This window comes from Cygnus olor, chromosome 3 (assembly GCF_009769625.2).
Source record: "Cygnus olor isolate bCygOlo1 chromosome 3, bCygOlo1.pri.v2, whole genome shotgun sequence".
NCBI classification, from domain to species: Eukaryota; Metazoa; Chordata; class Aves; order Anseriformes; family Anatidae; genus Cygnus; species Cygnus olor.
In genome coordinates, this window is record NC_049171.1 from 21663193 (window position 1) to 21683194 (window position 20002).

The window sequence follows — 20002 nt, forward strand, 5'->3', positions numbered from 1 at the left end:
GTCCTATGGTACTGGAAAGTCCTTATTCCAAAAAGAGCCTTTGAAAATATTTTGGTGAATATACTGCTGTTTATATACTTCGGTGAATTTATCAACAAAACTGAAGTGGTCCAGGCAAATCGTTAGTTTTAGGAAACATGGACTAGATTTTCAGTGATATTCTCAGCAAGAAGAATGTAAACTGTGGTGTACGGTACTTATGATCTGTGTTGTATATATCATATAATGTCATGTAAAGTAGCCATTGCACCAGGCAGCAGTATGCTTCAAAGGCAGCTGAGTTCTAAGATGATAAAAATTTTCTGCTAGCCTTTGCTTAGCTTCAGGAGCAAGTAAGTATAACCAAAGAGTCCACTGGTTTTCTGCTTGCTGGCCCTGCACAAGGTGAGGAGCGGACAGAGAGGTTGATGCCAGGAGGGTGGTCGGTCTCAACCCCTCCGCACTGAGGGATGGGGAGCACCTGGAAATAAATCCAATTTCGATAAACTAATTCCATTAATCCAAACCAATCCAATCCAGTCCAATCCAAATGAATCCAGTCTGTTGTTTAAAAACAGCAATTAAGGATATAAACAATGATAAACACAAGTAATATTTATACTTTTTAATGGGGAATTACTAGCTTCACATATATTTCTCATCATCCTGTCCCCAAGTGTCTCTCCAAAGGTAGGAGAACACAGGTGGAGGAGAAGGTTTTTGAGACCTTGTGGGTTTGCTCCCCTCCCATCGTAGCCATGGGTAGTACGGTTAGTCAATGCTGTTTTTGTCATCTCGGTGGAGTTTGGGATAAAATTCAGAGAAAGCCAAATTGCCACTTTATCCTGTAATGGTGAAATCTGTTTCCCATATAAGCCAGCCTGTCTGTTCTCTGTGAACCAGCGTACAGTGAAGCAGTGGGGAAATAAGCATTAAGCAAGAATGTAGACCACACTGTACAGAGGAAAACTAGTGGGATGCAAGGATGAATTCTCCAACATCATATAGACTGACTTGGTATGTGCAAATAGTATTTGTTAGACTGAGAGGAGATGAGCTGTAATTCAGTGTTCAGTGCTGACAGGCAAGTCAAACTAACATTTCATTTCTAAAGGCTATGGAAAAAATGATTTTACTGGCTTCTGAGTAGGAATTGTTTAGATTTGATTTGATTTTGCTAAAATAAAAATGCTCCATTTCTACTGTAAATCAAACCAAAGAGCTTAGCTCAGTTTTAAATGCCAGTGTATCTAACAAAATTGTTTATGGCTGTTTCTATGCTGCTGTATGCAGCCTCAGGATGAGATGAAGGCGAATGCAGCTACACATCCACATTGCTTGCCTGCAGGAGCACCCCCTGAAAGTAGCCCTGATGCAGCCCTGTATTTTGGGAGGAGGGAACTGAGATATCCCTGTTATTAAAAGGTCACCATGTTCCTCAGGGTGCTTTTATCTTAGGAGTGAGTGGTTCCAGGTCTTCAGCTGTTGTATTGGTCTTTGGAGTGGTGTGGCTGAGAAGACGGCTCAGTTTTCTTTCTTGCAGGGGTTTCTGGTGGTGTCTGGGCATCATCCAGGCTCCGTGGGATTACAGGTTTGTAAGACAGCTCTTTTCTTAATGCAGCCTGGTCTACTAAGAATGCACATAAAGAATTAAATCTTAAAAGAACTCTAGGCAGGAGGTAGGTATACAAATCCAAAGAAAGTCGTAACATGAAGTAACAAGTTTCTGTTGGTAAGGCTCCACCTGCTCCTACATGTAGGAGTGGCCATATTTACAGTGAGAATTCATGGGAATATTTTACGGAGCCCAAATCTTGCCACTACCAAGTCAGATTTCTCTGTTCATCTTTTATGAAAGAAAGGACATCTAAAGTTTATGAAAGAAAAAAGAAAATATTTCCTAATGTGGATCCAGGACTAAGGGCTTAGTGCATCAGTCCCCAAAGAGAATGAAATTCCTCCCCATTGTTTTCTGGAAAGCTCTTGAATTCAAGAAAAAAAAAAAAAAAGTGGTAGTAAAATATACCCATCTCCATAGCCTGCAGTAGGTTGCTTTGGTGTACTGCCCTTGGTGGGACACATTGTTAGGTACCTCTGATTTCTTTGGATATGGTATAGGAAGCCTAAAAACTGAGTAGAATAGAAAAGAATATTGAATTTTGGATGCTGTTGACTCAAGATGTCTGGGCATCCAGTTGGAATAGAGGTACTGCATTGCTTAGCATAATGGAAGAAAGCCAAAACCTTAATTCCTTGAATACTGTACAAATAATGGCATCTGAGGACTTGTCCGTGTCCTTTCGGGTCCAGGTTATTAGCTTTTTCTTCTCTCCTTACTTTTTAGCTCCTTTCACAGACAGTTGAAGAAATAGCTGCCAATATGTCAGTGTCTTAGCCCTTGCATCTGCCACCAGCTCCCAGGGAACTCCCTCAGGGCCACCTCAGTGAAGCTTCAGCTGGGGATGATCAAATTTTGCCATGAAATTCAGCTTCTGTTGTTTCATCAATTAGTGAACCAAGGACAGGGTGTGAGTATATAATGCAATGAGCCTGAACTGTGGCAGATTAGTAAGTTTCTGTTTGTCAGTTGAGTTGCCATGTTGTTCAAAGTGTCCCTTGGATATCCCCAGAGCTTTGATGTGTATTGATTTAACAGCACTGTTGTCCAGACATGATGCCTGCTCATGTGTGGGTCAGCTCTTGGGGTACACACAATAAGTCTGATGACTTTCAAATACATCAGATTCAATATACAGTTTTTTCCATGTGTGTTTCTGTTTGCAAATTTCTCATCAAAAATGAAACAATCTTCCCCAAAAGTGCACCTTCATGCTTTATCTATCTATCTATCTATCTATCTATCTATTTTTATGCCAATATAAAACTTGTCTGACTGCACAGGTGGTTTTATTGATTTGACCCAGGAGGTTCTGGGTATTAGTTAGCATCATTATTTTAACTCATTTTTGTTAATGACATAACATTTCCTTTTTCCATTGTTGTATCATGTTTCTTGAGTTGAGTAGAGGAGGGTTCAATATAGTAATACATTGCATTTTCCATTCACTGGACTTCTGTTACCTGTGCTTCAATGCTGATCATCCTAAACAAGCTCAGCTCTTTCTTTAATTTAATCTTTTCAAAAGATAATGTCCAACATGCTTTGTGAATGAATGATTAGATCATACAGTTCCAGATTTTTGCAGTTTTCCTGTACCTTGCATGTAAAGAGCAAAAGGATTGCTGTAAACCTTTGCAGTATACTATAGCAAAACTGGATACATCAGAAAGGTTTTTCTGTAGTACGATTGTTGCCATGCAGTATGTGTCCCTGTGCTTGCTTGTTTCATGCTACATTGCTGTGCTTAATTGAATTAAAAGCTGCTTGGGACCATGTTTTTGGTTTTGCTCTGTGTGCACACAATATGAATTTAAAACCCTTTCCTTTTTTTTTTTCTTTTTCTCTTTTTTTTTTTTGGGGGGGGGTGGGGGTGGGGTGGGGTCTTCTGCATTTTTTCATTGCATTTCCCCATTCCTATTCATTCCTTATCTTAGGATTTCTCATCCTCTGAAGCACCAGAGTAGCTACCACGAGTTCACCTACTGCTGCTACGTGGGAATGCCTGCAGCAGGCACGAGACTCACACATTATGGGGACATCTCAGGTACTGCTTTAAGCTCCTAGGGCAAAAGCCTTTATTTCTGGCAAAGACAGTGGGCTGAGAATACCGTATGAGTTTTGGGCCTCGGCATGATGGTGGGAACAGCACGGAATACTGACTGCCTCTGGGGTGGTGAGACCAAGAAGAGGTCATTGCTCCTGGGCAATGCTTATCACTCCCTTCGTGGTGACATTCCCCAAATTGCCCCAAACCCTCCTTCCTTGGCTCTCTGCCGCATAGAAACCCACCGAGCACTTTGTTAAAACCTCCCAGCTGAGATGGATTGCAGCTGAGATCGGTTTGACAGGGCTAGCTTCAGGGGGGGCTTCTGGTGCGGCTGTCTGTGGGAGCTGTAGGCCCTGCTGATGGATCAAAACGGTTGGTGACCAGTGGGCACCGATGGTGGCAACCAGAACCGCCCTGGGTGTGCCCTGAGGTGGTGCCAGCCGTGGGTTACTTGTGACACATGGGGAGGACCAGTGGTAGCTTCACAGAAGTGGCAGGTCATGGCCCAAAGGGACTGGCTCGTGTCTGCTCACGGGCCTTGGCTGCTGGCAGCAGGCCCTGCACAGTACAGCGCTTTCCAGAAAGCTCGTTGGCTGCTTCAGTGCAGTGAAGTTTTTATGGCTAACACTTCAGCATTGCAACAGCTAACAAACAGACCAATTCTGTTAAAAGTGGAGGCAATTAACATTCATGGGAAGAAATGCCTTGAAGTTGTCAGCTTCCAGGCTAAGAATATTACAGCAATGCCCTCTAGCGTTGCTTTCGATAAAGTGTGGCTGCTTCCCAGGCAAGATCCCATTGTACCGAAGACAGCTTTATCCTTCTCTGCTTGCCCTAGACACAGAACACATTAGAAAAAGATCAGATTCAGGGTACTTGACCTTCTCCTAGCAATATGAGAGTATGTGTTAGTTACCTATATTACTTTTAATTGACCGAATAATGTTACGGAATGACCATAAATTTCTGGTGCAAGGTTTTCTTTCCCCTGAACTTAAAGCTCAAGAAATAAAAATTCTAAGCCTTAAGTACATTCTAGATGCTCATGTGCTGCTGGGATTTGATTTAGCTTTATTACATTGAAAAAATCAATATGTTACTGTAATTCTGAAAATGCTTGAACTAAGTGTAGGCTTTTTTTTTCTTTTTTTTTTTTTTTTCCTCTTTTTTTGTTAATAATTAATTAAGCCATGGTTGTGTAAGTAGAAGAGTAGGACCTGAAATTGAATTTTATGGTAGCTGGTGGTAGGGTGGATTATAAACCATATGAACTATAAATAACGTCAAGTATGGCAGAATATACACCTAGTAGATTTTATACAGCTGTGTAGATTCCATTTTCTCTGTGTGGTCATATCTAGTTGATTAATATTTCTATAGTCTCCATGTACTATCAAAAGTATATCTAAAAATATGGATGAAAGCTTCATCTGAAAACTCTGATCACAGAACAGTTGTTATGCGACATTTACAAAGCCTGTTTAAGCCGTCTGTTTTCTAGGCTTTGACTTCAGTTTCTAATTACACAGTAAAAATATGATGGTGAGAAATGAATAATGAAAGTGAAGAGGTGATGGATACAGTACAAAACACAGTTTAAGTTACTTGTCTCACATTCTTTAAGAATATATTTCAGCATGAGAAGTGTTTCGTGAGGAATTAAAGTGGCAATGCAGGAATTTCATGGAGAGAACCTTGAGAATGCAAAAGGAAATTAATCCAAGCCCGTCTTTTCCAGATACATGCCTCAGATTGTTTAAATCTTAGTATTTTCCTTATAGTATAGGTTCAGTAACTGTAAAATACTGAAGGCTATTAGTTTTAACAGCTCTGTTTGTGGTCAGCTTTGCAAAGTAAACTGTTGGCCATTAGTATGGGCGAGCTGCTTGAGATGTAAATCTGTGTCATTATGAGGAGGAAGATATATGTTATCATATAAAAAGTAACCCAGTAAGAAATACATTGTGAATGAATCATAAAGATTGTGACCTTTTCCAAGCCTAGCAATTTAAAAATATTGGGTTGAATATAGGGTAGTTATAATCTTGAAAGCTATCGTCTTTATTCCATTGCCTTCTTTTTTCATATTTCTTTTATAGCCACTCTTGCTGACCTAGATGAAAATCTTAATATTTTCAGTGTTTTTTTCCTTACATGCTTTCCTACATAACAACCAAATGTTACAGGTTCTCTGGAGAAGACTAGTTACAAACATATGATGACCTCTAAAATCATGCTTTCAATACCCTATGCATATATGGCACCAATGTACAGCAGCCTTTTAACTGTATTTTATTCAGTTTTATTTTTCAGCTTGTAATTATTTTCAGCGTGAAATACTTTATAACTGCAACTCTAGCAACTTATTTAATAAAACATCTAGCATCTGCTGTATTTGCATATGGTTATCCTGATGGAGCCACTATGCCCAGCACCCACTGCTAATCACAGCAATGACAAGCAAAACAAGAAAGCTATGGCTTTGTAAAGGCTCAGGGTCTGGTCTGTGCTCTCTGATGGTGTAAGCTAAGTTTGAATAACTCATAGGTCTCCCACTCTCCCCTTGCTCATAAACCATTTTGTACCAAAACCGGTGATTCTGAAGTTGTGTCACTTTAGGTGACTGCATATAATGACAGAGCAAGCTTTGGGGATTCTCCCCTTAAATGTTACTGCCTTTGCTAGTCTATTCCTAAGGAAAAGAAAGGACAATTTCTCCTATCTGAAATCTTTCTGTTCTCCTTTGGTTGAAGGATGTGGAAGAAGAGGGGTATAAATTACTATGGGAATAATTTCAGTCTCAGAATTAACAACAAAATAGCGCTGAAAACCAGAAATATGTTGTAACATAATGCTTCTTTAGAAAGAAGGGCACCAATAAAACTGGGGACAGGAGAAGTGTATTATATTTGCTTCTGGTGAGCGTGGTACTGAAACTTCATATTGCAATCAAATGAATTTACTTTGTAAGAGTAATTTTTTGTTGCAGGGGAAGTGTATGCACATAAAAGATTAATGGGATTTCTATTTAAATATATAAATTAAAACTGTGTGCAAAGTGCTGTTTGCACATCAATAATTGCCTTGCGCCCAACTGCCAGCCAGGCTAAACAGCTCAACAAACACCGAAAAGGGACTTGATGGCTTTCTTTATCTCTGCTTTTACTCGTTGGTTACAGCATGTAGTTTTTGCTTTAAAAACGTGTTTTTGCTGCAGGGTAACTCACTGACACAAGCCATCCTGAGATAAAGTCACTGTAGGAAAGCCCTGTGGGCTTTTCTCAGAGGGTAAAACATCATGAGGATCGGATGATAGCTCTGCCTGTGGTTGACCTGGCCTAGTTTACCTCGTGATGCCCCTAAAGAGCTTTTTCTTCAGTGTAGCTTTATGGCTTATTTTTCAGTTACGTCCCAAGGTCAAATGATACCTTTTCTTACTGGGGAAGTAAAAGTTTACAGCAACTGTTCTACAAGAGCTGATGACACCATTGCCATTGAAAGTGGAGCATTAATATGTGTCTCATTTTGGTTAGGCTGCTGAACTGTGACAGTCTAAAATTCAGGCAGAAGCAGCTGATTTCCAGGACTATGGACATGGATGTTACTTATCCCCATGGTCGATACAAAGCACTTCTTTCCCTCAGGTGTGCATGCTGCAAGCTTAAGCTACAGATTTGTTTGTGTACTTCTTTTGTATTCAAATCTGGCCACACATAAATTCACCACTTATCCAAATTGTAGAGAAAACTAAGCCCATTAGTCACCAGTTCCTTTTAAAAATAAAAATAAATAGTAATCAAGCTTGGAGTTACTCAAACAAGACTTCAGGTCACACAGCACTGGTAAATAGTGAGCAGCCACTTCAGTTTTACCTAAGAAAGCTGTTTGCCTGGTCTTGTAGAAGTGGAGAACACCAAAGAGGAAAGAAGATGAAGAAAATATGAAAGAGCTTCTGAAAAACCATTGGTTATATAGTTAAATATACAGAAATGCTTTAGATTGGGAAAGAAGCAGCTGAGAAAGGTCTAAAAGTTGCAAGAAGAAAGTGAACAAGGAAAACATCTCTTTCTACCCACATGGGGACAAGGGGTCATCAGCTAAAACTTGCAGGTGGCAGGTTCACGGTATGTGAAAGGAGACGGGTCTGTATACAGCACATAGGTGTGAGGCTCCTTGCTGCAGGATCCTTCAGGTGCCAAAATTTTCAGAGCTTTCTAATCAGACTGATTTGGGTAAGGGACATATGTGAAGGTCTATTAAACACAAAGGGCTCAATTCAGTTGCCAGCACCTGTGTCTTTTGTTGTCTTCTGAGATACTTGAGGGTGTCCGTGGCATCTCGTGGGGCTGGCACTGGATCTGTGGTGGAGCTCCGTGCTTCTGCAGAGTGAGCTGGAGGCCAGGTGCGCTATTGTTGGGCACCTCAAATGGCTTGTGATGCCTGTGGGATACCAACCAAGACCCTCTAGTCTGTTTCAGACGAGACCACGTGGTGGCAAACCTGCCGTCAATGACCACCTATAGTGGTGGAGCACCGCCGGACGGGGTGCAGCACATTGCTGGTGAGCCCTCTGAGGGTCACCTTGTGCCATGAGCCTGGGGGACACAGACACCCCCTGGCGAAGGGAGAGCCACGTCCCCGGCTTCGAGTAGCTCCGATGAGATTTGGCAGGTCAGCTCAGCTGGCAAGTTGTTCTCTGGAAAGGTGATACGGTTGTTTCACTGGGGCACAGATAGCAAGTAAAAGACAATGTAAATAGCCCTAAAATGAAGCAAGTGCTGTATTGTGACACGTACGGAAGAAAAGCTATTGAGTTTTCTGTCAGAGTGGTGAAATGAGGAGAAACATAGAAGCCATAAGTTTTCATTTCCTAAGTATCTGTTGGGTTGGCAGGAGATGTCAAATCTCTGAAATGTTTTTTATAGGATTAGCTAGTTTTGTTGACTTGGGTCAGCTGTTTCTATTTTTCATTACAATTTCAATACTATTAAAGGCCTTTTTTAATTGGGCAGCGTCAATGGTAAATTTTAAGTGACTCTGTAGGTCTGTAATTCACCCTGCACCAGATTCCTTGACTTCACAGAAGCCAGCATCCCTTCCTCAGAGCCAGTGGAGCTCAGATGCAGAGAACCAGAGCCTAATTTGCTTCCTAGTTCTCAATATGTGGTATCTTGGCTTACACAAGTATTCCTGGAGCTATTTTAGGGTTTTGCTGTTTTCCTTGCTATTCTCTTGTTTTTACCATTCAGCTGTTAGTGTGGAGGAGAGAGGTGATAGCTTCTAAGTGATCACTCTGCATCAATCCCAACGCTGCTGCCCTGAAAAGGTAAAATTTATGTATTGAAAGCACATAAACACAAAACACCACTTCAGCTTGCATTGTTGTTACTTCTTTTTGCGGGTAGCGTGCTGTTTCTGGTGGTTAAATCAGAACTTACCTTCAGAAAGCAAGCAAACACATCTATCGCTAATGGCTGGCTACAGCCAATCTTACTCCTGAGTCCCACATCCTCTCGTACTGCTATTACTTGGTATTTACTGTGGATTTCATGAAGTGCTTTCTGAGCACTGCACATGCTATAAGCCCCCTTTGAAAGTCACAAGATTTGACTGTTGCAACATTTTCTGAAATAAAGCTCTGCACAGGCTCTAACTAGTGCACACTGATACTAATATTATTTTAATGGAGTTGAAATAGATTGAAACGAGCAACTCCAGATATATGGGAGGTTTGCTGACTTTGTTGAGTCTGCCCGATGCTTTATAAACCAGTGCACAGTTTGGATCATATATACAATGACCCTGCTTTGCAATCTGAGTCGTACTCCCAAGTTTTGATAAACTGTCTTGTTATAAGACAGCTTTGACAACTAGCTCATCCCATACACCATGACAAACTAGTATCCTATAAACTTGTTTATTCTAAACAAACTTGATACGGTCCTAAACAAACACTGAAGACAAAAAGTTTATAAAAGAGTGCAGTTTTCAAGTTAATTTCTAAACATTTGAATTTGGTAACCATTAAGCAAGTTTAATAGAAAAGTGTCTTGATGAATTTGTTGTAAATGGTCAGGCTGCACCATGTGTGCAAATAATGTAATCTAACAAATATTGTGGTTCCTGGTTGTTTACCTGCCAGAATTCGACGGTATATTTGCAGAGCTAGAGGTTAGCTTTGCCCAGTTAAGTTCTAGATAGGAAGCCTAGAGCTTTATGCAGGATAATTTAGATATCCCAGTTAATTACAGGTGCTAGACTGTGTAAGTGTGCATATATGTATAAATGTACATATGAGCATGCTGAGGCACCTGTCACAGAATTTACTACTGCTTCCCATGTATTTCTCCATGAACTGTCTTCCCCAGCTATTATCTAGTCAACGAATGTAGTATGTGATGTGGATTGCATGGTATTTTCTTAAGCTGCAAATAAGGAAATTAGTTCTGAGTGGGATTTACCACTGTGGATCAGCAGAAATAACCTAGAGTATTTGTAAATATATTTCTTAGTCCTTTTTTTTCTGACTTAAGCATGCTATATATGCTGGAAAATTTGTAAAGTACAGTTTGATTGCTATCTATAAATGGTGCCACTTATTTTATAGAACACTGCATTGTACCATACTAGAAACGCTGGCTAGTTTTTGTGTAGGTGAAAGCAAAGCAGGTGCTAAGACTAGGTTATTTCAACAGAGTCTTGATGAAGTCAAGCAAGGAGTGTACAAATCCTAACAACTGACTGAGCAAAAACTCTCATGAAGATTGTAAAAAAGAACAACAACAACCAAACAAAACCAAAACAACACAAACATGGTAAAGAAAATAATAAATAATAATTAAAAAAATAAAATTAAAAAAAAAAATAAATACTACTGAGTAAGTGTAATGGGAATCAGAAGGTCTGGGCTCCCTTCAGTCATTTGCTGGATGGGCACTCAGTCTTGTGCTGCTTGAGGAGGTCTCTGAGGGGAAGGGAGAACTACTGCTATATCATTTGCGTTCCTGGGGCTGCTGGGTTTGATTTCTGCACTGCCCTCTTCCTTCCCATGTTTGTACTGTGAGCAGCCATCCCCACACAACTGCACTCCAGCTGTGCTCTTCGAACACAGTTCCTTTCCATCAAAGCCCAAATTGCTTTGTACATCAAGGAGATGTGATAGAAATGGAGAGGTAATTTTGCAGCATCTAAGGTCTCCTGCCTAAATCCTAGAATTTTTAAAATATTCATTTGCCTGTGGGCTTCATTCTGAGAAGCTGCTTTCCTATTAGTAGTCTGCACAAGAAAGCATGCCAGAGACCAGACCCCTTTTCCAGCAGTAAAACAGCTGCAGCATTGCTGGCTAGATGGAGTGATGTTTGGTTCCCTCTTCTGTCTGAAGGGACACAGGCTCCAGGCTTCCTGTGGGCAGTAGGGCTGACTTCCCTAGTTCCTCATCTTGGAGGAAGTCTTTGGAATTTCGTCTTTAGCATGAATAATTAAGTCTTACTGGGGCAAGAGAGAAAAAAGAGATGCTGAGGCTTGTTGTTGAGGATCCTTGTCTGGGCAAGGGAATGGCTGTGCTTTCTCTGCGAATGCTTACTACTCTGTACTCACTTGAATAGCTCTACTCACTAAAGGAGGAATTCATTTGCAACACCCCCATCCTGCATATTTGTCCTGCTCAGATCCAAAAAAAACAAAAAAAAAGTGCTGATTAAAGAAAAAAAAAACATGCATGATATAGCAACTGTAATAGGGATCATGGACATGAAACTCCACAGTGGTTTAGCAAGAGCATTCACCTTGCTGACAGAAGACGCTGGTTGTTTGAATCTAGTCAGCTGTGGCACAAATTTTAATCCTGTTTTTTTCACCTCGTGTTGGAGTTTGAAGCATTCCAGCTCTATTTTGTGGGAAAGAGCTGCTGTGGGCACCCACGTATGGAAGAAAATTCCAGCTGGGGAGGTCCAGCAGCCTGGAATTGAGTGCTTGAGAGAATTAGGATTCACCTCACATTGCTCCCTCAGTTATTTCCATGTGGCCTAGGCAATGCCCACACTCAGTGCTATGGTCTTGTGATTCCTGTTTTATGCAGCTGTTTTCATGAGTTTTATAGAGAACCTGCACTCCTAGGTCCCTAAAGGAGCCTTGCGGGTTGCAGCAGGCTACGAGTGAAGCGTTGAATCTTGCAGCACTTAAGCCCGTAAATGACTCTCATTTTGTCTCCTTATCTGTTGGTAAAACATACAGCACTAAATAAGCAGTAACTGCATAATATCACAGTTATGCAAAATAGAGAGTTGCTATTTTGGGATATTATTCAAAATGTGTGCCCCGTCCATGTCCACTGAGGGACTGTAGAGGCAGAGAGGCAGCAAAGAGATTCCTGGTACAGGTCCCTGGAGGCACAAGTGTGGGGGGAGCATCTCTTGTCATCCACAGGAGCTGGCAGCAAGTGGCTGGGTTTGACCATGCTGCCTTAGGGCATCTTGCAGGGGTTTCTGGGTTCATGTCAGTCCTTCTCATCAGGTATGGATGCTGTGAGTACTCCCACATCTAGTAGACTTGAGGGATATATTGATGATTCTGTACTGTCCATTACAATTAATGCTCTTCTGATGATTGCTTACCTACCTACGCTTTATTCCATAAAATACTATCACTGAGGACAACTTGAAAAACGTCTTATTCATTAGAAAGTAATGGTTATTGCTAAAGAAGCACGGTACACATAGCTGGCTTGATGCACTTCTCATTGCTGCCTGAAATTTCACATTTCTTCTGTATGCACACCACTCAGCTGTTCTGTGTAGGGACTGCGTGATTCTGCTTTTTTTGTGATAGTCCTTTTAAAAAGAAAAGCTCTGGACACCCTGAGTGAATGTACCTTACCTCGTCCATGCTCTCAAAGCAAAATTTTGTCCAGGGTAGGACACACTTTCAAAATCATCTTTTGCCTTGCTTCAGTGAGGCTCACTTTCCCAGTACCTTGTAGCTTTCTTTTTCATTCCTTCCATCTCCAACTTGCGTAAGAGATGTCAAGAGCATGATTTAATTGGAATAGGTCTGCTCAGAGTGAATGAGTGAAATAGGCTGGCCACCAACTTGCCAGTGAGAACGCTCTTGAAATACAACATGATCACAGCTAGGATAGTCAAGAAAAAGCTCAAATTCAACTGTCTGAAATGCTTCATGCTAAAAAAAGAGGCTGTGTTTCTAAAAAAGTCTTCTTGGAAAGGGAAATGAACTGAATAAGGATCATCTTTTCCTTTGAAAATGGGTTAAGCGTTATAAACCCTGTAAATTTTCCAGCAAGTTCTGATGTACCTTTGTGAGTTCTTCCAAAATTCGGCAAATAAAGATTATTTAAAGTGTGATATGTTATTTTTAGCTTTTACAAAAATAAGTTGCTTAAAACTTAGAATACTATAATAACAAAACAGTCTTTAACTTGTACAGGACCATTTTAATGGAATACAGAAACAAGAGTTATTTCCCTATTTTATTTCATAATGGAGATAAATTAAGAAACTAATTAAAGTGCAGCTAAATTGGCCACAGTTCAGAAGTTTTTGAGGAAAAAAAAAACTTTTTTCACTCCTTTAAAAAACTGACATAAAATATGGGAGGGTATTTTAAGCAAAAGTGTTCTGAGGTAATGAATTGAATCAAATGGGTCTCTTAATTTGCTACTTTATTTTTATTATATTTCAAAATTCATATTCTGGTTCAAGCAGAGATGGCCTTTACAATTTTATACTCTCTGAGAATATTGGAAAAACTGACTGTAAATTGGAATTTGCACAATGAACTGTCAGTGAAATTTAGCTTTGTTCAGAGATCTGGAATAAGAATTATGCTACAAGTAAGTTGTATTAAGGCCTCTGTGAGAATCAGATTGTACAACTCTAAGATAATGCATAATTGATTTTATCTTGGAAATGTATATTATTCCTCTTCTTTGTATAAGATGAATGAGTCTGACAGACAAAATACCTCGTTTAAAAGACAAAAGACAAATCCTTGTCCTTTGATTTCCTTCCTGTCCTCATGGTAAAATCTAAATTATTTCTTCTTATTTTCTTCTACTGTGACTCTAGTTTGGTTTCCTCATTTTCTTCCATTGAATTTATGCTTAGTAGTAGTTGTGGTAAAAGCTGTGTAACTAGCAGTACTTCTCAAGAAACCAATCTGGAACTGTGCATGTTCTGATGGAACTGTGTAGACAGGTAGCAATGACAGAGTGGCAAGTTCTTGGTCTCTTTGGTTTATAATTTCACTAGTTATTATTTTATTTAGAAGAAAATGGCAAAATGGTAATAAACGCACGCAGCAACTTATGTTGCTGTGGTATATATATGGCTATACTGAAGAAAACTGGTAGCAGTATAAATTACAAGCTGTGGACGAATAATAAAACTTATTGAAAGTGCCCATGAATCTCAATAGCCAACTACCCAGTTAAAGCACTATTCAAACGTATATTGAGAGCAAAGAGATCATTGGGTCATTTCAGTGCACGGTAAGAAAAAAAAGTAAGACACAAATTGGGTCAGCTCTATCTAGAGGTCAAGCAGATGGTTTAAGTGCCACAAAAGAGCCACTGCCTTTAGGCTCTGGGTATGTGATGGCCATGGAAAGCTAGATGGGCTGTTGGTGACACTGTGCAGCCTCTCCAAGGCTGGGCTGGCCATGTGCACCCCAACTGCTGAGGAGGGTTGCATAGGAACAACAGCAATGGGACCGATAACCCTGACTCTTCAGGGTGTCCCCTGTTTCTCTATCCCCAGCTCTGCCTGATTCTCTTCCCTTTCTGTTTGTGAAGTGGCCGAGCTCTCTTGTTGTCTCAGCAAAATGCAGACAGCTCTCTGTGAAAGCTGTGAGCCTGCCTCAGATGATGGAAATCCTCCAGGCTCTTCCAGGTTGTCAGTTCTGGGTAATTTGCTCCCAAGAGTTATGGAGAAAGTAGCTGAGGCAACTTCTGAATCACCAGTGTGGATCCTGGGGAGCTAAGAAAATTTCAGAGAATTGGAAAAGTGCTAATGCAGTTCAAATGTCTAAAAAGGGTAGAAAACAGGACCTAGAAACTGACTCCTTGTATGAATTCAGATTCCAGTAAAATGCTGGAATGGTTAGCTTGGAAAGGATGGTTAGAAAATACAAATAATATCAGTCAATATGGTTTGATGGAAAGGGAATCTTGTCAAGTAAATGTGTTATCTTTCTTTGACAGGATTATAGATTGGTTGATGCAAGCAACTGTGTGGATACAGAGGCAATTTCATTTCTCCAAGGTATTTGGCTTGGTATCGCAGGGTGCTTTGATTAAAACCTGGAGGTGTGTAAGAGGGATAAACAACTGTCTCATTTGCAGGTTTGATTGTGTCTTTTCCTTGAGTGGATCTGCAGAGACCGGTTATTGAATGAAAGCTATTCCGTGTTTTTTGGCATGGTCTATGTGAAAACATGGTTGGTAAAGTTTGAGGAAGGCACACGGATGTTGGGAAGTGATGTGAGTTCTTCTCTAAACAGTTTCTGTTCAAAAATTTGTTGTGATTAACCCAAGTGCAACGTAAGGAATTGAGGACAAGGAATGAAGGCTGTTAGCAGAGAAAGGGAAGGGCCGTCCTGGGAGGCAGTACGTGGGAGAGGCCGTGCGGTAGGTGTGGAGAGCTGCCTGGAGGTGAGCTGAGGTAAATGTTCCAGCTGCAGAGCTATTGCTTTCTTGAACGTATAAGGGAGGGCGATGAGGAAGAAGCTGAGAAAAAATTTTGTCCCGAACTGACAGGACTGCTGTCAGAGTTCCGTGGTCTGCTGTTGGCCTTTCACAGCAGGTTTGCAGGTCCTCAAGGGATGTCCCAGCACTGGAGCTCTGTGAGGGCAGTGCCAGTAGCTCCAGCTGCTCAGACTGAAGGGGCCGTGGAGGGGACACCAGGTGACAATATGAGCACTCGAGCAGGATAAAGGTGTCTGACAGGAGCATGCTTTTCTGGCTTGCAGGCAAAGGCACAGCAAGAACCTGGGGCTGGAGATTAAGTTAAATTAACAGAGTTGTGGTTTGGGACTTGGGGATTTGCCCAGAGCTCTTCGTGTGGAGCTTGCAGTGTGGATATCAACCTAGGTAGAAATGCAGAATGAAGCAGATGAGAAAGCAGAGAGGAGCCACTACATTGACTGCTCTTCACTTCCAGGCTGTGACTTCTACGACTACAGTTTTCTTTCCAAATGAATATATTAGTCTCTAACCATGTCCATACAAGAGATGTGTCTTGCCCCACAGGTAAATTGTGTGGCATTTCTCAGTGACACCGTTGCTATTCTAGCTCCAAACACAGGGGAGAATTGTAAAATAGAAGTGAGCTTGGCTGCCTGTGTTAATAAGGTAATACAAAGTCCAATCCAAAGCCCACTGAAATCACTGCAAATTGATCGCTGCACAAGAGCCCAGCAAAATATAAAATGGATTATGCCAGTCTATTGAAAAAAGCAAAAATGAGATGTATGCAATTCTGTGCATTTGAGATACAGCTTATTTAAAAGCATATTGTAAATCTCTCCTAGCACTCTTTCAAATGTAAATATTCATATGTAAGCTTTTTTAAAAAAAACAAACTTGATGGTGAAGACTTGCAGAGGAATTTAAAAAAGTTTTCATGTTTATGTGTATATGTAGGCTAAATATACACGCGTGTGAATATATTTATAATTGTAAGTATTATAATAAAAATAAGTGCCTTTTATCATATAATATAAAAGAATCAAAACATGAAACTGACTGACAGGTGACTGTGGTATTTAAACTAGCAGGGATAAGTGATTTGTTTTCAAAATTCAGGAGCCATAAAAATCCAGCATTATATATTGAGCGATTTAAAAAATATATATATAGTTAGTCTAACTTTGATGAAATCCTTTCAATTTATTTTGGGCGGCAGAGTGCACTGCTGTGGATCCTGTGTAGTCAGCCTTTGCAGTCAATGGAGGGAACAGACTTTCCGAGATGGCTCATCTCTCTGCCATAGAAACCCATCTGGATCACTCTCTTAGGGTGCCTGCTTCTTTCTGTTGCCTATGGAGAGTATCCAGGGTGACAAACCAAGATTTAGCCATACTGCTTTCTGACAGCTGAACAGAATCTGAATCCCAACCAAGCAGATATGAGTCCCATCCGATGTTTCTACAGCACCTATCCAGCTGTGGTTGGTTGGCTTTTTGCTGCTCGCAGCCTTTTTGGCAGCTCTTTGAGCCTGTCTGTTGTCTGCCTGGCAGGCTCTTGATCACCCATGGGCTCCCATCTCATCCCCAGCTCCACTGCTGCTAGGAGAGGAGCTCGCCCACTGCACACCTTGGCCTAGAGCCTTTGCACTGTGACAGTGCTGGTTGTCTCCTCTTACGTTTTCCTTCAGGGCACGGTCGCTTATTTTTAAACAATACGTTGCTTGTGCTTCAAGGGATCTAAACCCATCACGGACCGGTGAAGGAAGGTAATTATAGAATCATGGAATATCCCGGGTTGGAAGGGACCCATAAGGATAATCGATCCTTAGGTAAGTGTGAAGGTAAGGGTGGAAGTATCCTGGCAGTTCTTAGCTGTAAAATGTACACTGCTGGTTCTGTGTGATGACTGCCTGTAATTTCTTTTTGTAGCACAAAGCACAGATCTGGTGAAGGCTAACAGGTTTTCGGTGAAGAACATTACTTAGGGAGGCTTCTGTGGTCACTTTAGAGGCTGCAGAGCATGCAGTCACATGAGGCGTGTGGAGTAAAACAAGGAGGAGGTCATGGTGGATGCCAGGCAGCTTTTTGTGAGGTGTCATGCAGACTGAAGTACAAGAATTCATGTTCACACATAAAGTTGTGCCTTTTTTTTTTTTTTTTTGGTTTAATTTTCATTTGATGTCCATGTTTACAGTTTTTGAGAGAAGACATCAGCCAGATAGAGCTAATAATCATAAGGGCAGAGCATTTCCTGGAATAAAAGAGGTTCGTTATTGATGTTAGATTAGATGATTGGTGGGAACTTCTCCTCCGCAGGATGACACCAGAGCTTGCTGCACCAGGCAGTGCTCTTGGGCTACTGCTTCTGTAGCAGTGACATTCTCTGCTGTCCAAAGTTCCCCTTGTAACCTTCTAGTGCTGAGAAGATCTGGTCCTCCAGGACTCCCTGAGCTCTGTCCAAACCCTTGGAGGCCCTGACCTGGCCCTTGGCAGCACCTGAAGACTCCTGAGGATGCAAACGCCAAGGCTGATGTCTCCTCTGGAGAGCTGAGCTCTGTGGTGCAGTTCCTCTTGCCCTCCCGAGCCGTGCTGGGACTCTCTTCTCCCAACAGCTTGTGCACAATTTCTTCCTGTTCTCCCATGTCCATATTCTGGACTGCTGTTGCATTCATTAGGGACTGTGAAAGTTTAAGTTAGGGGTAAGCAGGATCCTGGCAAAGTTATTATTATATTAATCATACTTAGGCAAAATACAAGAGCGAAGAACATGCAAACCATCCCTCATATATCAATATCTCCTTTCCTTAAAACAAAACAAATGATTCAAGAGTGCAATAAAAAACATAAACAAGGCTACAAGCTTGCAAAATGTTCACGAAATAAAATAGAAATGTATGAGTTCACCTAGGCAGATCCACAAACTGTCATATTTAATGTCTGCTATTAGATCAGCATGTTAGTTTACAGGCACCTAGGGAGAAGTGAGCTAGGTGGGAACAATATGAAGCAGTGCAATGTAGACACATATTCAACAGTTATGAGTAGTTAGAGCAAGTGGAATATGCAGAATGTGCTGTTCAAAGTCTATTTGCCAAGGCAGAATAATGAAGATTGATTTCACTCTAGTTTTTGCATGTTTTGCATCAAAAATATGAATGGTTTGCTTCAGGAAAATAGATGCATAGAAGTGTTCTGGATGTTAAAAGCACCCTTGAAAATACACAGGGCTGTTCTGTCAGTGTGTTGGCAGTGCTTTGCATAGCAAGCTGCTCTTTGCTAATGTTTACAGCAACTTCTGTCCACCTGATGTACGTGCTCTCTGTTTTTTTTTTCTGCATGACACATTGTTAGGCCTTTTAGTCACTGACTTCTCTGCCCCCCTCAAATATATTTATTTAAATATGGTTTCCTTTGTGTGCTTTCACGCCTTTCTATACAAATATTTCTGACTAAACCTCACACTTGCAGGTAATTAAGAGACGATGTCAACAGAGGTAGAAGGCTGTCACCAGAGGATGGTCTCCTGCAGCTAGAGTGCCATAGTTAATGTTCAGGCATTTTTTAAAAATATAAAGTGAAATAGACAGGCTGTGAATCCAAAATGTATCCTGTGACAGTACTCAGTTTCAGTGACCCTACTCCTGGTTCTCACTAAGGGATTCATCTTGCTGACACCCCTTCCCCTTCCTGTGCACACTGCGATAGCATTTTCAAAAAGCTGCATTGCGAGAGCAGCTCATGAATGAGTTTGTGTGCTTCAGTCACCCCCAAACCACATGGAAATGTGAGCTGCTCTCCAGCCGGAGTAAGAAGTGGAATATCTTTCCTATCTGGTGGACAGCTGTGAAATACGTCCCTCTGTCTTTCCCATTTAGCCTGTAATTTCCCCTCAGATTTTAGCATCCGCTGCAGTTATGCAGCACCTCAGACATTCCAGCGATGGCTGATAGGTGACAGCCTCTATAGAAAGCCCTAATACAGAAGGATCGTTCAGCCTCATTCACTCAAATTTCTTGGTTTTGCTTGCTTTGATTTGACCTTTGTTTTCAAATAGTGCATTTTTTGTCGTTATTTGTTTGTTTCTTTTTATCCCTAGGGATATGGAAGCTTCCATATAGGATCAGACTAGAGATCCTGCTAATGTAATGTCCTGTCTATATCATGTTCTTCAAAAGAAAATTTTGCCACTTGGCAGACTTGTAATTAAATATGCCTTTGCAGGAAAAAAATCTAAAACTACTAACAACCCTATTTAATTTTAGATAAAGAGAATATAAATTTTAAATAAAAAGTTACAAATTTTAGATAAAGAAGTTATAAACTTGCATGTTTGTTATATCTTGTAATGAAGTAGCTACAAAAATGTGTAGTGCTTCTTTTCAAAATTTGTTTTCTATCTTCCCAAGTCAACAAATTAAGTTCTGCCACGTCCACTATATTTCTTCTCTTTAAAGAGCTTCTGAAATTCAGAAGTCGTCCTTTTTCAACATTTTTGTTTTGAGGGACCTTAGCTGTTTGAGCAGCATCAGCACCTGTAGATGGTTTAAATTCTACTAACGCCATTTTGTTGTGAGCGATGTTTCAGAAAAGAATCCATCTTCTTGTTAGGACACAAAGTTGGTACTGAGCACGCCCTAAATGTGCTTCCTTCTGCT

General features: G+C 40.8%; 1 protein-coding gene across 3 annotated transcripts in view; it reads left to right on the forward strand.

The window, feature by feature from the left end:
- The window catches only part of DLGAP2 (DLG associated protein 2), a 462298-nt gene that overhangs the window by 34700 nt on the left and 407596 nt on the right, over positions 1 to 20002 (forward strand). Inside the window, exon 2 of one of the 3 annotated variants that reach the window (XM_040552625.1) lies at positions 3535 to 3644. The exons of the other annotated variants lie outside the window; for them this stretch is intronic. Within the exon in view, the coding sequence (XP_040408559.1) occupies positions 3630 to 3644 (15 nt within the window). The 5' untranslated portion in view covers positions 3535 to 3629. The remainder of the gene's footprint in view (positions 1 to 3534; positions 3645 to 20002) is intronic. 3 annotated transcript variants of the gene reach the window in all.